Here is a 27017-nt window from a genome sequence, read left to right on the forward strand (position 1 = left end):
CTATGTGGAGCTGGCGCAGATACTGCTCCTTTCCAACTTTTGGGGTAGCGGCATGCTGTAAGGGGGGAGGACATTGAAGAGCAAGTACGGTTTGGGGAAGGGCAGCAGCTCCAGGTGGTGGGGGACGAAGGAGAACGTGCTGGGCAGCCAGGCAGTTGTCAGCTGCCCTTGCAGTGGTGAGTAGTATTCCACGGCAGGGATGGTAGCAGCGAGCTTTCTTGGCATCAAGCTAGGAGCCTTTCGGGAATAAAAATGCAGTCTCAGGTAAATCAATACAGACTTTTAGTTAGATACAATTTATGATCAACCTTATTTGTTTCCCTGGTGCTCGGTAATTAAGAAGAAAATTTTAGAAGAATAGACTCCCCTAAAACCCAGTGGTGTGCTGTCACCCAGGGAGCAAGGCAAAATACCCTTTGTTCTAGCCATGGAAAAACTCCTGACAGGGAAAGAGCCTGTGTGCCAGCCGAGGTAATATTAACTGTCCTGGACTTGGCAAGGACGTGGGTCAAGGACAAAAAGCGCTGGTCAGCCTAACAAGGCTGGATGTTGTAAAGAGATACTGTCTATAAAGAAACATTGCTTTGTGGCTGCAAATGTCGTATTTCTTCCTGTTCAGGAAATTTCTGATGGTAAAGATATTTTGAATCGAAGTATGATTTACAGGGAAGTGATTTAGAAGGAAAATGGGGAAGGATCGTCCTGCAAGAGACACCTCACAGCATATTTACAAACCAGGTTTAATTTAATAAAGAAATGTGCTATTTGACCATATTTGCCTGCATTTCTCTTCATCATATTGCCATTTTTGTCTTTTCCAGTCCTCCTCCTCTGGGATAGTCCCATGTGAAGGGGTGACCTGGTGAAGGTTAGGTATCTCTCCCTCCCTTAGTGGCTTTACACACAGCTTCCGATACTCACTGTGATATCTGACTTGGCAGCAGGAATAAAATCAACTTCTGTCAGATGCTGAAGGCCAGCAAAGTTGCCAAACTTTTCATGTTTCCTCCACTTTGCTCGCTGGTTCTGGAACCAGATCTGGATACAGGCAAGAAAGAAAAGGCACAGAAATGAACAGGAGATGGAAGAGGAACTGCTCACATCCAACTACTTTCCCTGCTCTCTGAGCATCAAAAAACATTGACCTCCAGCTTGGCAGAACCAGGAGCTGAATCTAAAGGAAAACATTGGGTTCAGCACAGCACCTTTCACATTTTGCATAGCATGTGGGATCTCTGGACTATCATGACAGCCTCTTTTCTCTCGCAGCTCACAGAAGAGCTAGGATCTCCCTGTTTAAGGAAAGACGTTGTCACAGGGTGCAGCAGGTCTTCCAGGGCTCTCCTGGGAAAGCAGATCCTTTCGTGGTGAAAGCTTTGCAGCAGTCAAGGCACATGGCATTCTGTTTTCCCTAGGAGGTACAATTTGTTGCATGACAGGGCTCTTCTACCCTGTTCCCAAGTGAATAGTCTGGGAAAAGACCCACCTAGATGTTTTGCTGGGCTGCAATAAAAATGTGTCACCAGTGGAGATGTAGTAACAGGGTTCTTCCTATATTTGGCTGGTAACATTTTGAAATTCACATAAGGGACCTAAGCAAAAGACCCAAGGGGATGAAACCTTCTAAATCATTCAGCAGTCTATGTTATCTGACATCTCTTTTTCACTGGAAAACAGGTGACTCATTTTCTCAGGGGAGTTTCTTTCATCTGTCAGCTGATTTGACCAGTCTGGCTTCTGGCTGAGGCACACAAGTATTTATTGTGCAGCCACAGTAGTGCATCTTGCTGCATTGCTGTGAAAAGTTGAATCCCCCTTCCACTGTAGTTTCTAGCTGGCTTAGGAACTTGCTGTTTGAATGTAAGCAAGTGGTTCACATGAACACAAAGTGTTAGTGATCAACACCAGATGTTACTAGATGTAAATATGTATGCATTTTAAACCAAATAATGAGAAGCTCAATTATTTCTGCATCTCTTGCCCAGGAACTAATGGGAATGTCAGGACCCCTCTGCTATATTGCTGGTAGTTAGCAGTATCTGAGGTTACTGAAAGGACAGTCTTGTTTATCTGGGCTTGCATGTGTTTGAGAATTGCTTAGTCTATATGAACTGCTCCATTCCCTTTCTACCATGCAGGAGTTATATGGTGAAACAGCACCATAAAAATGACTCCACTTTAACAGCAACAAAGTGATTGAAGGCAGAGGGGAGACTGAAGCCAAAATTCAACCTCTGAAATGCTCCTTCCAAAGTCTGCACATGGGATAAAGTCCTCACTTCAGGGATTTTTTTTTTTTTTAATAAGTGCAAAGCTGTGTTCACAGACAGAACTGCTCTTTTTTTGCCCAACCAGCCCTCCAACAGCTACTGATATAATTTACTCTCCACGCTACTAACTTTCATTTTTCCAGTGTTCCTGAGCTATGACACTGAGACAGAGCACAGTACTCCCATGTGTGTTCACTAAAGTCACACCAGTGCTAAAGCCAGGGACAAGTGCCTCCTTAATCCTGCTTGAGATTTCACAAAAGACTCATTTACCCTCTCAGTGGTCAGCAGGTTGTCCAAGGAAACAAGGACTAAAACAGAGTGCAGAGAGAGGGTGGCATGTCCCGTGTTGTAGGAATGGTCTCCATTTGTTGCTCTGTAAGATTGTCCATTTGTTGTTCTCTTGCAGACACATGACCAATGATCCAGAGCTTGCTGTACTAAAGAATCAGTCTTTTCATTATTTTCCAGTCCCTTAATCTTCTTACCACTTCATAGCACTATTATTAAATATTTTATTGATTATGTAGTTCAAATTCACTACATCAGGTTGCTCAAAACGCTGTTCAACCTGACTTTGAACACTTCCAGTGATGGGACATCCACAACTTTTCTGGGCAGCCTACTCCAGTATCTTGCCACCCTCATTGTAAATAATTTCTTATATACAATTTAAATCTACACTCTTTAAAACTGTTGCCAATAATCTCATCATAAAAAGATGAGTTTGACAACATCTATTTTTCATAAACCTGTGTCGATAAGCATTAAATATATTACCCTTTCTTTAATTCTTCATTAACAGAGACTCCTATCGGCTTTATCACTGTTTTGCCAAAAATCAATGTTTGGCTGACAGGCCAGTCATTATCTGGTTGTCCTGTTTACCCTTTAAATACTGACACAACATTAGATTCCTTCAAGGCCCCTAGAATGTCTCTTGTGCTCCAGGACTGATTAAATATCAACACTGATGACCCAAAGTGCTTCTCAAGCAGCTTTTTGAGAGCTACTGGAGGTAAGTCACCTAAATGTCTGGATTTAAAAATATCTGTCTGTAGCAGCTGCTGTTCAACATCGTCCTTATGGAAAGTGTTTCATCATCATCGTGTGATACTACCACCTTACCTGACATATTTCCAAGGATAGAGCAGAAATTATGACTGAACATCTTTGCCATTTCTGCATTATCCTTGACAGTCCCATTGTTTCTATAAAGTAACAGATCAAAGTAATTGTTCACTTTTGTTTGTTTGTTTGTTCTTAATGGACTTTTATCGAGTTTCTGATGATCCTTAATTTTTCTGACCAAAGCTTTGGCCTGTATCCTTCTGCTTTGCTTATTCATTTTTTATAATTTCTTGTTTCTAATGTTTACTCATCTAGCATTCTTCATTTTGTGTTGCATGTAGGCATCCACACATGCAGGGATATAATTCCATCTATCTATCTACTTTAACTGTTTCACAGCAATCATACCTTTGTTTCTTGATGGAGGACACAAGCTTTTTCACAGTTATGCAATGTTTCACTTGGTTACCCAATGGTTTCTCACTTTTTTTCCCCAGTTAAATTATCTCTCTGACGTGATTTAACTTATACTGCTTTTAACTTTGTCAAACTATTATTTCAAAGTACCAAGAGCACATATGAATTATCTGCACTCTATTTTGTTTATATGTGAGAAATGCAATCAATCAAAACTGTAACAACTTGTAACTTGTACCTAAGTTGCTGCTAATTTTTAGTTCTGTGGCTGGTTTCCCTTTATCAGCCATGATAAGGTCAAATGCAGAATTTTCTCTGTCATGTGTAACATTGTCTGAATTGGGAATTTGCCATCTGCAGTTCATACATTAGGGGCTTTTTACTGCCTTTGTGTACACCTCAGGTTGATGTTTCCCATGATAACTTTTTTATTCCGCCCCCCTACAGATTTTAAATAATTTTTTAAACAGAAGACTGTCCTGTTCTTTCATGTGATTTGCTGGGAACACTGACTAGTAGCCCAGCTTGTGCTTTATACCATTGGAAATGCATTGTGGGTACACTGATATTGCTAATGGGCATATTATGTCTATGCTGTTCCAATTCTCCCTGTCACCTAACTATGAAGCAATATCGTCATGGTTAGTTGATAGTCCCAGGCATGTCATAGTCAATAAACTGCTCTGCGTTGAACTTTGGTTGTTAGAGTGGGATATGTGCATAGAAGTACCCTGATGACTCTAGCATTATGGCGAGTACAGGAACTGCCTCGTGCAAAAATCATCACAACAGTGCCTGGTAAACATCACCAAATTCCAATACACAGTGGTATGTATGTTTTAATGTAGCAGATTTCATATGCAGTAAACATTTGGGGTCAATTTTGAGCTCAGTCAGCAAGACTACATTACAGATGGGGAGAAGTGGATTAGTTTCCGTGCACTGAAATTACAGCCAGGGAATTTAAAGCCTGTGATATCAAAATACAGAGCAGCAAGAAAGCATTTTCATTTGGGCAGTTATGTTCACTTTTTTGAGACCCTGTAGAAGATGGATGTAGATGGCAGTTTGTGCTGGATGTACATTAGTCTATAAAAGGTTGATAAATGATTAATAAATATTTTCATAAATGGCCGCTCTGTCGCTACAGAGTCCAACAGGTTGCTTATAACCATCTGTGACTCCTATTTGCTATGCATTTAGTATGCTTAGCTCTCCTGTTAACCCTTTGATTAATCCCATTTGATTAGTCCCAGCTAGGTGACAAATACTTTTTTCCGTATTTGCAAAAGGAGAACGGTGATACTGGCCTCCTCTGTAAGGTAACGGAGAGGTCACGTATTTCATTAGCGTTGTCACCCAGGCATAAACCATTAAGAATGTACTCTGAATAAAGAGTTGGTGCAGTGAGCATAGCCATTTGGAGACACAATGTACCTGAACTCTGGCTTCTGGGAGGTTTATCTTTGCTGCCAGTTGGTTTCGAATATGGATGTCCGGGTAGTGAGTCACTTGGAAAATCTTCTCCAGTTCCTGAAGCTGCTCAGCTGTGAACGTTGTCCGCATTCTCCGTTTCCCTTTCCTCTCAACTGTGCAAACAAGGAAAGGTGTATTGCATTTTATAGGAAAAGGACACAGGGCCACAAGAAGATTCAGAGATCCAGGAATTTCTGTAAATTGCTATGCAGCTGGGATGGCACCCACTCCAACACCTTCCAGAGATGTACTTACCATAGGTGACTGTCTCCTGACCCAGCAGTGAATGCGAATGAACTCCTTTGTCATTCAAGGAGTGAGTCAAAAGTGCCCGTTTGCAGTGCTAATTCCATGGATCCAGGGCATGTCAACAGCTACAAAACCCTTTGTATTTTAACCACACTAGCCCTTCAATGGTTTGTCATCAAAGTCTTTTAGTGCTGGACCAGCCTTTGACCCCTTTTTGCTCCTGTCTGTCACATGCACACATCTGTTGCTAATTTATAATCCCTTATTAACTGTTTGTGAAGAAACCTTTAATTTAAACTGAATGAAAAAGTAGATAGATACTCCATTTTGTTTTGGAGCTGTTCTCATGCCTGTAATGAAGCGCCATCTTTCTTTCAGCTCATAGCTTTTCCATCCCTATCTTTTCCTGTCATACTGGTCTGACTAAGGTTTCTTCAAGCTCTGAGGTATTATTTTATTCCATTGCCACTCTATTGATTTTGATGAATTTTCTCCTCCTGTATGCCAGCAAGATCAGCGAGTACCCAAAATGTGTGAATGCTGGGAAGGGAAGTCAACCATTCCAGACTAATTGACCACTGCTCTCTTTCCATAGCATTCCTTCAGCAGTATTTAGGGATATCCAGCAGTTTTCACTAGAGTATGACAGTTGCATTAAAAATGTTACCTTACAAAGAAAAGTCATGGTATTCTCCTGACTGCAGTGTTGTGGTGTGGGGACTTTCTAAACAAGCTGAACCATAAGAACTACAAGGCCTTAAAACCCATGGAGCAGCACACAGGGAACTTTGGGTGCTATTAATTCCTCATGGTACTCTTAGACTGCTCCATTCCTTCACCTGCTGTGGTGTGTCCACACCAAAGACTTCCATCAGAACTCCTATACCGTTTGAAAATCCCCTCCCACACCAGAGTATTTTATTTAGATCATGAGCTCCGTATGCCACTTGGTGTAAGTTAGAATAAGGTCTAGGTTGCTATGAAATGATGCTGAAGGGATGATGTCTTGCAAGGAGGAGGAGAAAGGAGCAGCAGAAGTGAGCTCTAAGGCAGCTGATCTGCAGAACGTGGAGTTCAGCCTCATCCCAAGGCTGGAATCCCCTCTGATGCACAAATGGAGTATCTTCCAGCTGACATTGAGCGACCAGTGCAAAAAGCCATGTCCCAAGCATTGAGTCACAGGGTTTTTTCTACTGAGCTTGGAAAACTGCAGCCTGATAGGAACATAAAAATTCTAATATCACTAGTGACTATGACGAGCTTGTTACTCAATGACCTTAAATAATTTGCAATGACACCATGTTGCTCAAGAAAATGACCTTTTTAAAGAACTGGTTTTGGTCTTCCATGGTCTGATGACATCTACCAATTCAGACTATGTAAGTAGATGCATATACTTCCTAACGGGAACAGTTAACCAGAGAAGGTTATCTTAGTCCCTCAAAGAGACTTTGTACTTCCCCCCCCCCTTTTGTTCAATCATTAGCATAAACTTTTCCTTTTGGGGTCTAATGCAGTGAAAAAGGTAACTAAAACCTTGGCCAATATAAATTGGGCTCTGTGCCAACCAGAAAATGACATTTTTCATTCTGTAATTGAAACTTTATCATGACTTTGTTGACACAGAAAATAAGGAATAAAAAATTCTGTCCATTGACTTGGTAGGAAGGTGCCTAAGACATGATACCTGGGGACCAGTAAGTGAATATATTCCTTTGTGAATATTTCATCTTTTCTAAACCTTTCAGGTACTTTGAAAGGAAACCAGTCATGCAAAAATAACTGAGGAGTGTCATTTATCATAAACACTGTCGATACTCCTATATCTCAGAAACAGCCTAATAAAGCTGATGTCCAACACAGTTAAATCCATATCATTAGACTTTTCACCAGCCTATCAAAGTCCTACTCATTAGACTGCAGCGCTGGCTTCAGCCCCAAGAGAAAAATGTTATTTACATTGAATCTTGTTGGCACTACTGGGGCAGCTATCTGAAATGAGAAATAATTTTGTGCGTTTATGCTGAATATAGCAATGGGCACCCTCTCCTAAGAAGCCCTGATTACAAAGTTGCGTCTACTTGAACCTTCCCAAAAGATGGCTGTAAGGGGGATTTATTGCTATATGGATTAAAAGGGAAATATCAATGCTGAGACTATGAATCTCAGGACACTACGTCCCCTGTAGATATGATAGAGCTAACAGTTCATAATGGTGTCTCTTGTCTGGAAGATTTTCACCTCACACTTCTCTGTGCGGGTTGGCCTCCATATCCTCCTGGGAGATACTGCAGACAGGTAAGAGTGAATACTAACCTGATATTTTGTCAAGCACATCACGTTCTGTCATACAGTGATGAATCTCTCTGCTGTATTTGTATCGTTACAACGTATGGTCTTCATATTTCTGTAGCACTGGGCAGTTCACATAGTAGATCCCGACAAGTGAAGTTTGCAATGGTCTCAGAAACTTGAGGCCTCCCTGAGATGTCCTGTATCTTGCCCTGAACATTGACCTGAGCTCCTGCCTCTATCCAGGGTAGAAGACTGGCTCCACAAACCTGAGAGAAGCTGCAATCTACCTCCATCATTTCCAGAGTGGAGCAAGAGATCCAAGCTCAAACTGTGACCACCTCCTCGTTCCTGTGGTCCCACATGTACATAAACATCTGGGAAGCTGACAGAGTTGTTGTCCTGCCAGGTTTTGTATGCGCAGGCACTCTATGTACCTTCTAGCAATCAGAAAGCCTTCAGGAGAAAGAGAACAAACCTGCCTACCCCCTGGAAAATTTCTGGATTAGCAAAAAAATCCCAATGTACTTTTTTAAAAAAAGTATTAGATTAATGAACTGAAATATAATTTCATGACTATACAAAGCAAGAAAGAAACTGTCTACAATTTAAAACCTAAGAAGTCACATCAAATAATAAAAAGGGTGTGTTTTACTATTCCATCAGAATACAGCAAATAATGATTTAGTCCAGTATAAACACTTCTGTGCCATACATTCATCAGACTCTACAGAATTGAGATGACTGAACTGGACCATGATGGGATTGAAGTGAATGCCAAAAACCAGCTGGATCAGACCTCATCGAAGCAGGCACCGTACAAACAGCAATCATTAGTTCTTGCCTGTAAGCACATATGATGACAGCTATCATCTCCTCTTTGTAATGGGGAATCAAAGCTAAGGCAAGACTTTTAGTGCCCAAACCAGGGACTACTACCTGTGCTAGAAAGGAATGGTTTACATTATTAGACCATGCTAGCTCCAGGACTTCTCCATAGAGAGTATGTTTATACACACCAGAGACAGAGATGATAATGTAGATATCTATCCTTGGCTACTGACTTAAGAAGTTGTGGGTGCTGGCAGGACACATGATACAGTCTTCATTGGATTAATCAACCTAGATAGACTCAAGAAATCAGCTGTTACAAGCAATGCAATACCATCTCTACAGGGCCAAGGTGTGGAACAAACTCAGTAGTGAAGATCATGACTCTAGAAGGAGCTGCAAAGCCTGCCCTACAAAGAATATATGAGAAAGAGAAGACAAAGACTTTGCACAGCTGGTCTAGGTTTGGGAAGAAACCTTTAGTTGAGCTGGGACATCTTATGGTACCTGTGAGCTGGATCCATTGCCTTGAATGTATTTTAAACTGTGCCTGAGATGGGATGGGGAATGGATCTGCCAGATCGTCTCTTACTCTATTCTGTCCCACTGGCAGCTAAGAAGTGTCCAGGACTAGAGAGCATGGCTTCAGAGAGAATAGGCTAGTGAGTTTCTGGTGTCTCATATTGGCTTCTTCGGTATGAAAATGACCCAAATAACTTGGTGATGGGCAAAAGAAACTCCCTATCAATTGACTCTTGCATCCTCCGCATATTTCCTTCTTGAAAGGTGAACTGTTTTACAGATGAGACTCATGTAAAGGAAGGGTCTACACAGCGCTCAGAAGTGTCAGTCCTACTGAAAACAGATTTTTCAAATCTGAAACTCATCAGATTAAACAAAGTACAATAATATGGGGTCAGCTATGGGCCAGTAGAGTCTGAAGGACTGGCTTTGATTTCAAGTGGAAATGAAATTAAATTGCTAACAAAATAGAGTCCTGTGAACTAATCAAGGCTTTTGCCAGTAGGAAATCTAGAAGAGTACATTTTTTTTCTATAAGTAATCAGTCATTCTGTTTTTGTTGTTTTTTTTTTTAAAAAAAAAACTATAAAAAATACAAAAAATCTCAGACTGTGTTAACATTTTCTCTTGCAAGATGAAACTTTCTCTGACTGTAGTTTTGATACTTCTCTTTGCCTTGGGACCTTAGCTTAGAGATCCCATAGCAAACAACAGCATTCAGAATTACAGTCTAATAAAGAATCTGGGTGAAAGATATAAGACTAGAAAGTGTTGGAAGTGTAACATTGGCTTTACAAACGTGGCTCTATAGTCTCTGGGGAAATAAGACTGTCTGAGTTTCCTGAGCTATTTTCTATGTAAAAGCTGGGGATATTCAAGTGTGCTTTTATGCTCTGTGAAAGTTATTTGCAGGTTAGCTGACTGCTGAAACCAAGTCTGAAAATACCAGGCAGCTAAATATGTCAGCATTTGCAGATGCTTAGAGATACAGCTGTCTATACATTGCCTTACTATTGACATTGGAAGGGCCAGATTCTCCACGCTGATAAAGCAGTATAGCTCCTTTAAATTCAGTAACAGGCTCCACTTGTCCTCTGCAGATCTGGCATTATTACTAGGTCAGACTTGGAGCAAGTTGGAACATTTGAACTTTGTAGAAATACAGATTCTTCTTGAAGCTGAGCAGTGAAAGGATGAGATCAATGGGTACAAGTTGCAGCAAGGAAAATTCTGATTACATAATATGAAAAAATGTTTTCACCATGAAGGTAGTCCGACATGGGCCTGGAGAGGCTGAGAAGTCTCAGTCCTTGGAGTTATTCTAAACTTGACTGGACAACAGCCTAAACAACCTGATTTGAGCTGGCCCTGCTTAAAGTTGGGGTTGGACAAGATGGTGTCCAGAGGTCCCTCCCAACTTACTTTATTATGTGATCTCTGACCTCCAGGTATCCACACGGACTGAAGCCTCCCCATCATTCCTTTCCTAAAAAGTAAGGGAATTTAAGGCTTTAATACTATGCACAGCTCAAGGAGTCTGATTTGCAATTGCTTATTTACACAGTTTCAGCTTAGTGTATCATGGCTTATTTCCACCATCCAGTATAACACAGTTACAAGATATTGAAGCTGTGAGCGAATTGATACCAAAGACTACTGCTTGTACCTGTTTGCTAAGTAAAAGATGTGCAGCTGCAGCAATGCCATACTTGGGCAAATTCATTCTGGAATATAGTCTGTAGGAGGCAAATAGCCTATGGTACAGCTTGCACTGCTGTTTCTCAGCTGCCCCCCATACCTGAACCAGCTAAATAAATGCTACCTCAGGGAGATCTCTGCAATTGAATCTCCCATTTGCACTTAGCCCATTAGTGGGCTAAGACTGTATCAAGCCTATTTGGTCTTATTACAAGGATGCATACACTGGAGGGATAAGGAACTAAAAACCCAAGAGAAGGGCTGGAAGTCAGTGCTGGCACGTATTTGCTTTGGAGTATGTAATCTAGGTAGACGAAAACTGGTGTGATCAGTTTATCGTGCTGCAATCCTCTTTGTCGTTTCTGGACAGACACCCTCTCATGGTATGCGATAACCAGATCCAAAGATTTTGCTGCTGCTTTGACAAGAAGAGTGAAAGCAATTACATGAGCAAGCAAGTGGCTTTAGCTATGTATCCTCAAAAGTATATTTTTCTCTGTGTAACAAAGTTGACTGTATCATTTGTTTCTCAGAAAGTTGGGAACATTGAAAAAGAGCCTCATTATATCTGGTTAAGTTCTGGTTTTCCCTTTTAGCCTCTTTGAAAGAAGTTCCTCTCTCCTTTTTAATTCAACCAATTACAGATATGTGGGTCTCCCAGTTGGTTCCTTCTTGTGGCTTTTCTGAATGTTGTTCTCTTGTGGTGACATTCTGCTTATGGCAGCCAAGCCCATAGCAAAAAAACCCCAATTGCAACTCTATCAAAGAGTTATTACAGAGTGCTGATGGCATCAGGACAAAACATGCTTGTCTGCGTACAGAGATGTGCCCATGGCAGTCCCTCTCCTAGTTAAAGAGGTGACTCAAGGCTTTCAAAAGAGCTTGCGCTGCAGTATTTAGGTGAGAGTATGGCAGTGTGGCTAATCTTTATTAAAGTGATTTTTCAGCCTTTTTTAAGAAGGACTGGTGTAGCCAGTGAGACTTATCCTAATTGGATGGGTACAATACGCTCCGGATAGAGCCTCCTGCTAGCGAAACGCAGCATTTAGCATCCAGCTGCTGGCCACTCAGGCGTTGCCAAAGTTAAGACAGAGCAGCAGGACTTGAACTTTTAAAGGCTTGACTTCGTCCCTTCAGTCCACAACTCCTTGACGGAGCGTTGCTTCCACCCTGGTGCAGAGCACAGTGCCTAATCACCTGACAGCTAGGCTGAAATGCAGAGAGGTACAGACTTTAGACGGCGTGAACAGGAATGCTAAAAATACCAGGCTAGAAACCTGTTTGAGCAAGCTGTACAGTGGTGGCCAGGGGAGTTTCTTAGTCTGCTTGTCAGAGGAGTTGGCAAGGAGTAGACGGTATGTATGAAACCTTTCATGTGGAGAGTTTGTTGCGGAGGATGGTGCTCACCATCAACCTGAGCCCCTGGTGAATTTAACCCTTCCCATCTGCCAGCAAAATGATGACAGTGTTTACACGTGCTACTGCCCTGAAATGGTGTTGTGCGTAACTCTGGCACAGCCAGTGGCCAGCGAAATATCTGGAGGGAGAAGCATGCAGGCCATGGTTTGAGGGACCCCAACTGAGAGGGGTGTGTGTTAGTTTCCATCACCTGATATCAGTTCTGTACCTAAGCTAAATGACCTGCACCTTCACGAACTCCTTCAGGTCAAAGTGGATTTGGGGTAGGTATATGTGTAGTTTCCCCATTCAGCTAAATCTCAAGCTTGAAACATACTTTCTGCGAATGTTCAGCTGTTGTCAAACTTCACCTTAAAAGCAGTGGCCAGCTTAATCCAAAAACAGTTCTCACCAGGGAAAACAGGTTCTCCACCACTCTCCCCACACTCTCCGGTCAATCACCTTTGTCAGAAACCAGTCATTTGCCCATGGAGAAAGCTGGGCTTATTGCAGGTTGCACAGACAGCCAGTTTTCTACTCTATTCGTGCTCTTTGTGGTTATTTGTACATGCAAACCTCTAGACATCAATCAGGCATGCTTGTTTACATCTCTGCCTCAGAGTCTGTGCTCCCTCCAAGAAAGCACAATTCCATCATTATTTTAGTACGTAGTCTCCGCTGTTTCCCATTTCAGCATAAAGCACTTACTTGCTAATACAGTAGTTAAAAGGCCTGCCCTCAATTTCAAAGAACAGTAATTAAAAGTACCAAATACCAGGGATGCAATGAAAAGTTCTCAGACAGTTTAGGAGAAGCCAATAAGTACTCGTAAGACCTTTGAAATAAACTTATCAAGATGTGCCATCAACTTTACAAGTGGTCACATTACACGGATTTGACTAGCAGGAACAAATTAACCTCTGGGTCCTGTGTAATGTACCCTTTGGATCCAAAATTCCCAGGAAAGAAGGGACTGCTCGAGGAAAGCATTGAATGCTAACATTTGCTTTAACTAAAAAAACCCCAAAAGCACAATGAAACAACATAAACAGAATTTATGAAAGTCCCCCAACTGCTGACAGCTTTGCTTTCTTCAGTGCTTACTTGTACCAGTGAGATTTCTATGTGAGGAGTCTGAAGGGTGGGAGTAAAGGATTCAGGTTTCATGCCTTTCATTTAATATCCAGGGTGTGATTATAAACAGTCAGGCTTCAACGAGGGAAAAAACAAAGAACCAGCCTTCAACAATGCCTCAGGTAAACCACCAAAACAAGGTCAATGGTCTGCTGCATTTCTGAATGTATATAGGAATATTGCACTTCAGAGACACAGGGCTGCAGGGACTATTCACACTGATAAACAGAAGACTGGTAAGACAGCTAATGGCAGCCAAATTATATACATAGGCATTTATTTCTTCCTCCTCTTTTCCTTTTCATTTAGAATTGCTTCCTTTTGTTCTGCAGGACAATGGGATGCTTGTGCCCTTTCTTGCAGTCCCACTGGCGTATTCTGGGCAGCCGATATTTATCTAGGATTGTGATTATACAGTGCTTCGTTGTCTCTTGGGTGATTCAAAATGCATTAAGATAAGTCAGCATATTGGGGAAAAGACTGTTCTGCGAGAGATAAACCATGCTGTTTCACAGGGGTACATGGATTTGACCATCTTGTCCACAAATGAACAGTACAAATGGATTTATGGCTTCAGAGAAAACATAAACGCTAAGCTAAAGATGCCTGCAATTGGCATCAGTACAATGGGGGCATGACTTATACTGGAAGTTCTCCAGAACTGAGGTCATCTCTCTATTTCCTGTTGTCTTTATGATGATTGCCACCGGAATTTGTCAATATGCTTTGGGATCAAAGTTGCTATCATAATAATAAAACAATTAGATTAATAAAAAGATCCCTGAGCTCCCAGTCAGCAATGTGCAGAGGACTTCTGCTATGGAAATATTTGAGTGATGTTGTCTCATTATGGCAGCCTCCTCTACAGTGAATAATGAAGACATGAGCTTCGGGAAATAAAGTCCAGTTTTTCCCATGGCCTAAGCCCCCCAGTTTCTGGTGGAGTTAGTAGCCAGCTCCATTTACTGAAGCCTCATCTACCTTGTACTTGAATTATTGCCCAGAGAAGAAATCCCACAAGACCAGGCATCCGCCAGTTTCTTAAGGTGATGCTGCTATCTGGCTTCTTAAGGCACTGACTGCTCCCTCACTGGACTGGAGGACTGGAACCATGACCCACGTGCAACACTGGGCACACTTATGCACTGCCTTTGAATGTAAATATTTACAGCGCACACACACAAATGTGTACAATCGGACTCAGTATGCATAAAAGCTTTTGCAAAGGAATTGCCCATGAGGATTTGAACGAGGCTGGGATCTTGTACGTGGCAGTCTGCAGCAGGAGCTGCCGTAGGTCAGGCAGGCACGGGGACACGTCATCCTCTTGGGGTCTAGTGCTCGGCTGTCGTGAACTGGTCAAGCCCCAAGGGTGTCACACAGAGCAGAGAGAAGGAATGAAAAGGAAAGCGGGAGCTCAGGACATATTGCTGTGATGCTGACCGACAGTCACAAGAGTTTGCCCTGCTTGTTCTTAAGTTTTGAAGACCCTGGCAGCGATGGTGGTTGCACATAGCAAGATGGCAACAATTGATCATTTCACAGAGAGCTGGCAGAAGCAGAATCTGTACCAACTGCTCCAAAGTAAGGCCTCTCTCAGAACACTCTTCTCCTAAAATGGATTTTAACACCGCTGCTTCCCAAGAACCAGGTTTTCCAAACAAGTTCTGCTGAGCTTTTTGTGCAGAAGGCCACAGGTGAAAGCACTCAACATTCAGAATGAAGGCTTCCAAATTCAAGTGGGGGCTTAGCAAAACTAAATGCCACTGTCAGCACGTCTCTAGCATAAGAGGGCTTTTCTCTTTTTTTTGCTTACAATGCAGCCTCTAAGTTCAAAGTGCAAGAGGCATTGCTTCCTGTAAATGGTTTGTGATAAGGGAATAAATCTATTTAGTTTAATGACACTGCATTTCTAAACCGCTTAGTCGCAGAAGCCATTTTGTGGGAAAAGCAAATTTTTAGGGACACTACAGTGTTACAGCGTTTCCTGAAAATACACTCCAAATTCACACTCAGGGTCACAGTCAGGGTGCTCTTGATATCTCAGACCGCCTGCCCATGAAGGACATGTCACAGCCTCATCATCATCTTTCTCCTCCTATCCAAAAAAGCGCCAGACAAACTCCAGCCCTCCCGCCTCCAAGGTGATTGTACAGCATGCTTGATTTCTTCTGCTCCCTGACAACTATACAGATGTGTATGCTTAGTCAGAGCCTAGTGCCCTGCCTCCCAAATTATGCAGGTGTTTTAAATAGATAGAGGCGGGCTGCGAGAAAGAGGTGAAGGAATGCCCAGCCAAGGATTTCTGATGTTTTTCACATCAGAAAGCTCTCCCGCTGCTGGGGTTAGTGCCGTTCCCCTGGGAGCTTGTAGGCATCCTCGGTGTGGGTGTGAGGGAGGTCTTGGGGATACCTCCATGGCACATGCTACTGGAATTTGGCACTGGCGGGGTGCCTTGTTAGAAGACCTGTAACCGGCCTGGAGCTACCATGCCAAAAGCGCGTCTGAAGCACTGCAGAGTCGATAAGCATGGAAACAGAATTAAATCTGCTATCAGCTTGAGTTCTAAGGATTACAGAATGCTTCCAGGGATGGTGCAGTCTACCTCTCCTGCAGGTTCTGCTGCTGACATCGTCTGGGAAAGGTGACTCCAGCCACAGCCAGAGGCAGGAAAAATAGAACTGCCAGCTCTTCCCCCCTAACATACAGTGGAGGAAGGAGGCTGAAGCTTATGATGCTGGAAAGGATTTTAAACCCAGGGCTCCAGCTCTCTGCTAAGAATGACACAGTGCGTGAACAGGATCCGAAACATCATTGTTTGTGCACCGCGGGGAAAATGCCAATCCAGTGCTTTAGGATCCTCCCCCCTCCTTCAGCCAGTTTCTGTCAAAGGCTCAGCCACTGCGGGAACCAGGAGCCTAGAAAATGGCAGATCATTAAACCTCTGCTTGGTTTCAAAACCCCACTGCCACCGGGGAACAGAGGGATTTTGTTTAAAATGCCTTTAAAATATAAGTTGCCATTGAAAGGGCCTGCTCAGCTTGGCTCAGTTTTGTGCAGGTAATTACATGCTTCCTCCCCGCTTTGCTGATGAGGCTGGACCGACCACGGTGCTGGTCAATGAGTACTGAGCTGGGACAGGCACCTCCCGCCTCTGTCACCCTGGGAAAGCCACCTCCCAGCTCCAGTGTGATCCCCATGGCTGGGAACTCCCTCCCGCATGAAATATACTGCTTTTTAGCACTCACAGGTAACTCCGAGTGCCAGATACAGCCCTGGCTTTTCTGCGAGAAGGCAATGTGATTTACCCTGCTGCCATCGGCTGCTTGCAGCTCACAGGGCAGAGGTAGGCTAAAATATCTGGTTATCTTACAAGGCTGCTCTCTGCATCGAGACAGATGCCATCGTCTCGTGCAGGAGGAGGAGGTGACAGCAGCTTGTCACAAGACTCATGTATACCATAGCAGCAGCAGCAGGAACAAGGCTTTTCTTTCAAATGTATTTCACAAAAAGAAATGTTTCCTCTGCCAGCTTGCACAGTATGGGCTGAGGAAGATGCGTGGATCCCAGTGAAGCCAGCTGAGTAACCCTGCATCTGCCATCACACAAGCCCATTCAGAATCTTAAATGGACTTAATTAAAATTGCCTTTTTTTTTTTTCTTTCAGAAAGGAGTCAATAGTAACAAACTATTCAGGAAACACCTTACTGCTGCTACTGAGAACCTGTTGTCTGGAGTGTAGTCTGATCATCTGTATTAACCTGTTCTAAAACTCAAAGAACTCAAAGCAGTTTTTGTCACATGCTGCTAATAAATTGCAGTCTGTCTGTTAGGAACTTGTCTTGTTCAGGTACCATGTATCCTGCTTAGCTTAAAGTCTGTGCACAATATATTGACAAAGTATATTTGTAGTGTCCTTTGCTTTGGCTAAGAGATAGACTGCTGTTTACCAGTGCTCACAACTAACGAAATTAGACCTACCAACGTGGCCAGGCTTGAAAATTGTGCCTAATGCATCCTGCATGCCAGACCTATTGCACATCAACAGTTTGTGTGCATGCTGATGACCTCCTCATCACCTGTACAATGGGTCCAAGGTGTACAGAACACATCGGGCTGATTCAGCCCGTTCAGCAGCCTTGCTCCCCGCGTTGTGCAATGCCCATTTACGAGGAAATGGGTGTTGCACAACCCGGGGACCGAGGCTGCTGTACATGGTAACTCTGTGGATTGCCACCCCAAGAAGGAGGGCGATAAACACCCAAAGCAGTCCCTATCACTAAAATTGGTAGGGTTGGCAGCCCTGAGCCACGTCTTTAGCTCAAAGGATGGGTCTCCATGTTTTCGATGGCGAGACTGAAGAACCATCCTGTGACTTAGCCAGGAGCTTAGCAGTAGAAATACCTGTGACGTCTGTTCCTAGGTATTGCCATATACATCATTGTAAGATAACAGCTATGTTTTGGGGTACTCTGGGAGAAAGTTTGGGTATAGAGGCACTCACCATGAAGTGAATGGTCCACCGGGAAATCGCATAGCTGATCTTCTTCCTCGTGTTTTCTTTTGCCTTCCCGGTGTTCGCGTCCTGTGTCCTCACCCAGGGGAGAAGCTGGGCTGCCAGCAGGTCTCCTGCAGTGAGCTGCCTGCACTTTCTTTGCCCTGGCCATGGGTGTAGCACATATGGCAGGGAGAAGCGTTTTGGCTGAAGGTACATCGCAGTCTAACTGACTTCTGCTGCTGGAATCTGTTAAGGACACAGCACAAGACACCTTTGAATAAAGCAACTGTCGTTCACCGCACCTTCCAGTTTGTGTGAAAAAAAAGCAGCATGAGTGTAGTATAGATACTTTACCATTCAAACCTGATCATAGTTAAAATGGCCTTAATCCTTCTGTGCTGTACATCAATGCCAAGATGACCCCATGTTGCAGGGCCATGATCCCGGTGGATTTGACCCCAAAATCTAGCCTGTTCTCTGTTTCCTTCCACCTTAAAACTTTCAATGGTCCTTGTGGGAGATTTTCAAAAAAGGACTGTAGAAGTAAGGAGACACAACAAAATGATCAAGAAAGCTCAGCTTCCCTGTCAGCACCCAAATTGGTGGCTGCCTTTTCTGAAGAACTCGGAAGTACAGTAGGTGTGGAGCTGCTCTGAAAACCTGACAGCAGGATTGCTGTGGAATTTGCTAGATGCCAAATGCTTTCAAAAATCTGGTCCTTTCTTAAATGTCCCTGTAGGTACATCTACCCTATAGGAAGATGCGCCATAGGATAGGCTAAAGGTCAGTGTCTTCCCCAATTCAGGTCCATTTGTCCTTTCTTCTACATCTGGGCTGTCTGCCCCACAGATTTAGGCATCGGAGATTTCTAAAGGCAGCCTTTGCGCAGACTGTCAACATTTCCCATCTGCGTTTGTGACAGGTGACACTGGTGATATCTAGGAAGGTACTGACAGCCAACTCATCTTCATGAGATCACCTGCAGGCTTTTGTTGACAGAACAAACATAAGTGAAGTGCATATTGGCCCATTTTGATGAAGTACAGTCATAAGGTTAGCTTAGATTTGAGCATGGGTGTTATAAACAATCTCAGTGGGAGCTGATGGTAACCTCAGCAGCAACCAGTGGTGACGCATGCTAGGACACCTCACCCTGAGTGGTGATGAAATTGGTCATGGTGTTGCCTTATTACTAACACCGTCATGTCTGTGTGTAGAAGGGGCACTGCAAAGATCTTTCAAATTAGTTTTCTGTCCTTATGAATGTAGTATGAGCCCTTACTCTTCCTTATAAAAGTAAGTGGACCTTGCAAAGCCATGCACTGAAATACAACGTGCTGGGAAGCCTCGTGGCACAAGGCAGTGGGCTGTCTGTGGCTGTTAGCACCCTAAGAAAGGTATACAAAATACTCCCATTCTCTTACTTGCTCTTTTCTACATTAAAGTCTAGCCATAAGCCCCAATTCTGAGTGCTTTATGCACTGCCTTTGGTAGATGCAATCAAGGGTCAGGCTTGACTCTTCAGACACAAGATGACTGGGTCTGTGCTGCTTTAATGGCAAACCTAGAATTTTATCTAGTTTTCCTTCATGCCTGGATTTCTTTGCTTGGAAAAGCAGCGTGAGAGGCAACACATAAGCATAATGGACCCACTGGGGAATTTAGGTTCCACGGTTAGCACGACCCTGAAGCGAATGTGACAGCACAGGTTTGTCTGCTGTTACCACCAAAGAACATTAAAATATTAATGCAATAATGGACTACACTCCTGAGCAGTCACCCAAATCTAGGCTCTGGGGTTTGCAGTACCTGTGGCTGTTCCCCAGTCCCCTCTCATATCTAAAGAGCAGCAGGTGTGAACCCCACCAGGTTGTACTGGAAGAAACTCCATTTTAAAATATATATTTTACTTCTGGTGCAGTATCTAGCATTGGTAATGCATCTAACTTTTTAGACTTGTCAGTTTTATTTTCTGAACAAATAACAAGTTCTATATGTAACCAGCCTTGGAGCAATAATAATTATAACATCCAGAGACAAAGTGCCTAATTCTGCCCTCAGTAAAAGCCCACACAACAGGAATTATACAGAGGTCTGACCCTGACATGAAGAAAATGCAGTTACAAGAGCCCTGGAAATTAGCCAAAGCCTCATGTCAACAAAGGATGATTGTTCAAATGTTATCTTTTGAAACTATCACCAATCTTTGGGTAAACTTCTAAACACAATTGCATGTGTCCAGCCATGCTGACCTTAAAAACCTGTTATGAGGTCCACCTCTGTGTTTGAGGCATATTGTGCAAAATAAGACTCATTTAATTCCTTTGGGATCAACTAGATTTGTGTTTTCTGATGAGAAAACAGTGAGGTTTTGAACAATATTTGTGGGATAAAGGAGGAGGATAAACCTGGGAGTGGTCACTAGCATGGGGCTGGGGTGAAATGATTTGCTCAAGAACTCAGAGGGTATCAGTGTCAGCGTATGTTCTTAGCCCAGGTTTTCTATCTATCTCAGTCTCCCATCCCTAAATTAAGGACTACTTGCACTCCCTTGCTAGATGTGATGCTGCAAAAATGAGTATGTTACAGAATTGATGGTGCTTATATCCTACAGTAATGAAGAACATAAGGGGACCTGAGCAAGGTGTTCTTAAGTGCAGTGATTAAAGCTTTCTAAGAATGACACTGGCATTTTCTAAATTATAGAAGACTTTTCACATGTCTTCATCCTTCATACACAACTTGGCCCCCCCCAATTTTTCTCTGAGATGCTCAAATACCCAGGTGATGAGCACAACTTATGTATGAGCATGGATAGAATAATTATAGGCTGAAGATGAGAAAACAGGGAGGGAATGGAAGACTGTCCTAGGCAGATGGGAAAATACCAATGTCTCTGTGAACTGGTGAAAAGGAGTGGGAGGATGAGTTGTTTGAGATCAAAGAAGCAAATTAGAGTGGCATGAACCTTAAAGACAGGCTGGAAAAATCAAGGAAGCTTTCTGGAGAGTAAGATTGAAGGTAGATGATACTGAATTTAAAGCACATATCTGAGAGTTAGGAGCCCCAAGGTCTAGTCGCGTTTGCATTGCAACCTCCTCTGGTGCTTGTTGTCCTGAACAAACAAGGAGACTGTCTGAAGTGGTAGCTCTTTAGGCCACCCAGTATTTTTCAGTGCATATTCATGTGACTCCAGCAGAGCGCTCTGAAAAATACCTACGAACTGGCATGGGGTAAAATTTCCTCCAGGGAATGCAGTTTCTTTTTTTTTTCCCAGGTATGGCAATGACATTTCAGCCTAGCACAACATGAGATATTTGTTACTGTTATGCACAGAAATGACTTTGACTTGTGGCTCAAAATGGTCTTTTTGGCTTGACTTTCAATTGCATAGGAAAGGATGAGAAATTTCAGGCAAGATAGTAAGATTTCCTTTTGGAAGCAGGAGTTTATTTCAGATGGCCTAAGTTCCATTTAGTGAGCCTTTTTGTGTAATAACTGGAGAGAGACAGACCTGTTGTAGGCATAAGGCTTATGATTTTAGGGTCTTACTGAGGTTGTGAACAGGGAAGAGTCCATTACTGAGAAGGGCAAGCAGCTTTTTATTGTCCTGTTTTTGTCTTGCTTCTATACCTTTTTTTTTTTCTTTATTTATTTTTTGTAGGTGGATTGATTTCCCTTGTAATAGGTGGGGTAAATTGATGATATTGGCCAGGTAGTATCTGTTCAGTTGTTATCCTTCAGCTGTTTCCTCTTTTGCAATAAAGCTGGGTGGAGTGTTGCTAAGGGTGAAGTAAACAATCACCATATTGACATTTGTGTGTGAAGTGGCAGTTGTACTCCTATTAATTTGCATATCCTTAACATAATGGGGCATAACACAGGCAGAATGACAAAATTACTGTATCTATTACTGCTTTTACTATTAATTTCCCAGGTGTAACATCCTCATCCCAAGCTCTCCTTGACTTGATAAAGGACCTCCTGTTGGTAGAACCTCACTGGCAGAAAATGGGGGAGTAATGAACAATTATTTCAGATGTGCTTTCAAGCACAATGAAATCAAGTTCCCAGGGATTTCAGAAGAAGAATTTCTTCTGAAATAGGCCTGCTAGTCTTCTCTGTTTAAAATGAAAGAGTTGGCACTAGGGAGGAGATCAGCACTTGCTGGGTGTTTACTTGCATCCCTTGCAAAGGCCATGGTTACCCTTTCTAGGCAGTGTGACAAAAAGAAGAGAGAAAGCATAGACTGAATACTAAAATGTCTACTCATTCACTATTCCTTTTTTAACTTGGTAAGAGTCTTTAAAAAATTCCATTAGACTTCGGATCAACAGCTCCAATTCCAGGTCATCTAGTAGTTGTGGTTGTGCAGTAAACTCACAAATGGCTGATACTGGAACAGGGAAGTCACACGTAACTGGGAAGTTGCACGGTCCTGGGGAGACTGCACACTCCTTATTCCAAGTCCCACTGGAATTACACTCACAAAACCCCGTGAATTTAGGAGTCAGGCCCAGAGATCTTCTCATACATGATCAAGTCCTGCCCCAGCTTTCCATGAGAGGCTGGCACTGTACACCACAACACCCTTTTTGTCAAAGAATCATAGAATAATTTAGGTTAGAAGCAACTTCTAGAAGTCACCTGGTCCAGCACCCCTGGGTTTTCTTGGGAAAGGGCTCCAGGGTAAGCTTTGTCTATGTATGTCCCTCATTTCTGACATTCTGCATCTTCTGGTCCTCTGGCCCTACCCATCTCCTTGGCTCTTAATGGCCAGATTTAGACTTCAGGACAAGTGTCATCTTGGTAGCTAGACAGCCTTGATCAGCAGACGAGCTGGATGATAATTTCTGGCCTGGATATTTACCTTATGGTAGCCATGCGTATGTGTGTGGTGGCAGTTCTTGCTCTCATACGGATCATGGCTTGGCTCAGATACATACCGTATGGGATGTGGGAAATGTTCTTAAAATCCATAGTAAGATATAACTCAGCCCTGACCTGTAGTACTTCCTTTTTTGCTGCTGCTGAACTGTTCTGGGAAAGCAGCTGGATTTGTATCCCATCCTGGAATTTCCAACAAGTTTCCTAAATCATTTCAGTTCCCTGACCTTGCCAGCACCGAGCCAAATTAGATATGGCTGACTATTTACACAACTTGTTTAATGCCAGTGTTATATGGCATGAAGTTGAATGACTTTGATGAAATACAGCAATTATCCCAAGATGTACAGCATAGGGTATTGCACTTCAGAAATAAATAAACCAACCTATCTGCAAAAATTGGCAGTTCTGCTGGGAAAGCAACGGGTAATAAGCTTAGGTATCTTTTTGGTGTTAGGAAGAAACCAACAGTGAAAAAGCTTCATTTTTCATTCTCTTTTTTAAATGTCCTCGATCAACTGCGAAAGCAATGTGCGACAACATTTTGGAATACCTCTACAGCTTTCCTGTTTTCCCAGCTCCAGTGACAGTTAAGTGAATCTTCATGTGTATATACTATTTTCATTAGCTAACATTTTACATTGCCTTAAGTATATTAATCCAACCTTGCTTTCTAGCCAGGGAGAGAAGAGTCACTATATTCTCTTGCTACAGCTATAGTCTCTCTCTGGCAGGGTGATGAAGCAAAGTCAAAGGCAAGGCCTGGCTGTTCTGCCTGCATTGCTTTCAAAAACTGACTGTACTTTCAGGTGGAGCAATTTGGGATGAGACAGTACTGGCAGTGCAGTAATGCAAGCCTAGGAACTCACCATGTCCTGCATACAGATTTTTCAGATCTTATACTTGGAGCGGCACGTTTAGCCGAGACACGCAGTGGAACAGGGCTTCAACATATTGATCGTGAAACAGACTTAATATAAAAAGGTCCTGTCTTTGCCACGCTTCTCTGTTCCCAGACAAGAGTCTCATGTTGTTAAAATGCAGTTCTATGGTCCATGTTACGAACAGCACTTCATTTTCAGTGGTGTTATCTGTCTCACTTTGGATCCAGTGGCACAAAGTGACTGCCATGGACCCTCGGGAAAGGGATTCCAGCTCACAAAAACTCACCCCCACAGAGCTCACACCAGCATTTCCCCCCTTCACAACCTGGCAGCTGGGCTCCTTCAGCACGTGGCCCCATTACACTTGTACCAGCATCAGCTATGTCCTTGTCCACCCTTACAAACTACCAAGCTCTCCCTTGTTTCAGGACCATATTTAAAACGTGACCTGGGTCTGCTGTTGTTCACTATTCAGGAAACCTCTGAATGCTGCAGCCCTCCAGCAGTACCAGTGGTGAAACAGCCAAGCAACAGTGTCCTGGGAAATGCGGTCCTGATCCATGAAAGGATCTCTCTGTGTTACAAAAAATGAAACGTAGCATTAAGCTTTGTTGAAAGCAGTTGAGCGGGAGGTGAGTGAAAATTTTCTGTCAAAACTACAGATCATTTTTCAGTTAAGTGGATGTGTTTGTATACATAAACCATCTCCTTTTCATGGAAGATGTAGATTAAAAAAGAAGAAGAAATACTAAATCCAGAAATTGTAGGCCATTGGTCTTTTTTTAAGGAAAAAAAGAGACCATTTCTGTGGCGGTAAAAGCTCACTCGAGGCCAAAATAACTAAACTGAGGAAACTGAAGTCAAGAAGGCTAATACACTTGCTGGTTTGCTAAGATCGAAGCCATGGTGGTTTTCTACTAGCTGTTTTTATTGAGTTCATGAAAGGACCTAGCGTCCATGATGATAAGGAGAAATGATTAAACACAAATGCTTTCTCTTTTCTTGTTCCAGCATTTGAGTTCTAACACTCCTTAGCTACCATCGCCCTTACAGACCATTTCTCCTGCTTGAGGATGAGTGGTCGAATTTATCAGAAAATGGTACTGATATGAGATTTGGCTGTAATTCCAAACAACTGTCAGCTCTTGATAGAAGTGAAACTCCAACAGCTTCATTAAGTTGCAGCAGTTTTAGGTTAGCTTCCTGAGTTTGAATGCCTGTCCTTCCTTATGACAGGCAATTCTTTTCTGTTTTTTTTTTAATAACAAGAGTATTGTTTTTTAAAGGGAAAGACACCAGGACATTCTATTTGTTTACAATAAGCACTTCTCACTGTTACTGAAGAGAGTTACTTGGAACAACTGTTCAGGTTGCATACCCACCTCTCCAATGACACCGGGGCTTCATAATGTACGAAATCCCGCCAAAGGCTGGCAGCAGAGCCAGTCTACTGCGAGGTTGAAACAAATTATTTTTTAAAGATTATTTCTGTATATATAATGAATGATTTGTACCCGATTACGGAAGTCCCAGATTCCTACAAAAGCTAAAGAATAAAAATTCTACATAATCAAACAGGATAGCTTTAGGGGTTAACAAGAAAGGAGAATTTTCATTAAGTGTTATAACTGGTACTTACCAAAGGCCAGTGGTGACCCTGCTTTTAGGGCTGGAGGTCTCTCAGCATAGTTACTTCTGTTCCTGGTTCCACTGCTTAGGGCTGTGCTGGCAGAAGGTTTCTTTAAGATTTCCTCGATGGAGAAGGACAGGCAGGGCTTCTCCTCGCTGGCACGCACCCGGGGGTCTGTCATCTTCCTGCCAGAGAGGCCACGGGGCAAAGAGTCCTCTCCTGGTCTCCTGGCTCTTGGTGCACCCCAAGAAACATGCAGCTGGGAAGGTTCGCCTCTCTCCCCGGCCGTCCCCCGCCGACCTGCCGGAGCGCCGGGAGGAGAAACAAAAGCGACCCACAAGTGAGCACACGTGCCTGCTCCTCTCTGCTGATCAGCTTGGGACCAAGACCTGAGCTCCTGTGTCTGGGGAAGACGGCACTGGAACTGGGGGTGAAAAGTCTTACCAACCCCACCCACTGCCGAACATCCCCCAGCCCACGCAGAACAATCGCATGGCCATCCCAGGAGGAGGTACGTTCCTCACAGATCCGGGTGATAAATGCCCTGGGAAGGATTGCTTCTTGTTGGCAAATCCGGTTTGTGGGGCAGTTCTCCTCCTTTTCTGCTTTCAGGCTGCAATCTGTGACAAGCCCACTGGATTTGTATTATTATGGAGTTCAGAAAATAATCGGTGGGATGAATAGTTGTTCCTCGTGCCATTTACTAGCAAGAGAGATATACCCTGTAAACTTATCTTGCATACAAGGAGGTGTCATGCATGGAAACCTCCCTCACCAGCAATTCCCAGGTTATCCTTCAGCCACCCCCCCCCCCTCAGCCACCAGCTTTGGCTCAGATTCTCTTTTCTTCTACTTCGGAAACCCTTTGAACTTTCCAAACAGGTGCTTTTCAACATCATCCCATCTTATCAGTCACAAAAGAAAAAGAGATAGCCCTTGCAACATGCTTAGGAATAGGAATTAGTGCCCTCTACCCCCCACCCATACTGCTAAAGATAAAACATTATTTTCTTTCTTTCCTGAGCTATGAGGCAAGCTAGCTTGGTAATCATCCCACCAGTCACTTGTGCCTCCCAGTCAGGCATCCACCGCAGGGGGAGAAGATTTCCCAGGTAATGCGGATGAATGCCAGTGATTCCTCTCCTGAGCCACTTCTATCTTCTCGTTAATTTTTATTTTGGGAAGGATATGTGGTTAGATACACTCCTGTTCCTTCCCTCTCCCTGTCCCCACTGGCATTTCTTGCCACCTTCTGGGTTTGCCCCTCACCTTTTAAATTGCTATGGTTGTGTCTCCCTCTCCTGCAGGTTCTCCTCTGTGCCTTCCTTATCAGGCTCTTATAATTGTATTGGCAGGCCCTGCCTTATTTGCCCAATGAACTGACAATTCTTGAGCTGATATCCCATTATACGACCTCTTCATGGAGCGGAGACCAAAATTACTGTGTAACCAGGGGGCAATAAACCACATCTGATAAGATGAAAGGCTTTCGGCTTTTTCCAGATTTGACATACTGGAAAAGCAGTGGGGGTGGTGGGGAAAAGAACAATGAAAGAGGTAAAAAAATGGTGCAGCCAGTTGTGATGAAGAATATTTAATTATCTGATTTTATTAATCAAGCTTCTCCCCAGGCGACGGGGTAGACAAGAAAGTGTCTTTCACACTGATGAAACGCATGGGGTGGAGAGTGGGAAGTGCTTTTCTTTGTTCCCTTTGCATCCCTCTGCCCAGTGGCTCAACGGAGCCGTGTGTGTGAAGGA

The 27017-nt window shown here is 43.2% G+C and overlaps 1 protein-coding gene across 1 annotated transcript; it reads right to left on the reverse strand.

Moving 5' to 3' along the window:
* On the reverse strand, nucleotides 1-25483 carry ISX (intestine specific homeobox). The gene is made up of 5 exons (XM_009925351.2): nucleotides 25267-25483; nucleotides 17863-18102; nucleotides 5196-5347; nucleotides 922-1038; nucleotides 1-237 (listed from the first exon to the last, which is right to left on the reverse strand). Exons 1-5 carry the CDS (start codon nucleotides 25436-25438, stop codon nucleotides 1-3), a joined length of 918 nt encoding a protein of 305 aa, XP_009923653.2. The 5' UTR covers nucleotides 25439-25483.
* Between the last annotated feature and the right edge of the window lie 1534 nt (nucleotides 25484-27017).

Source organism: Haliaeetus albicilla, chromosome 19, assembly GCF_947461875.1.
Source record: "Haliaeetus albicilla chromosome 19, bHalAlb1.1, whole genome shotgun sequence".
Lineage (NCBI taxonomy): Eukaryota > Metazoa > Chordata > Aves > Accipitriformes > Accipitridae > Haliaeetus > Haliaeetus albicilla.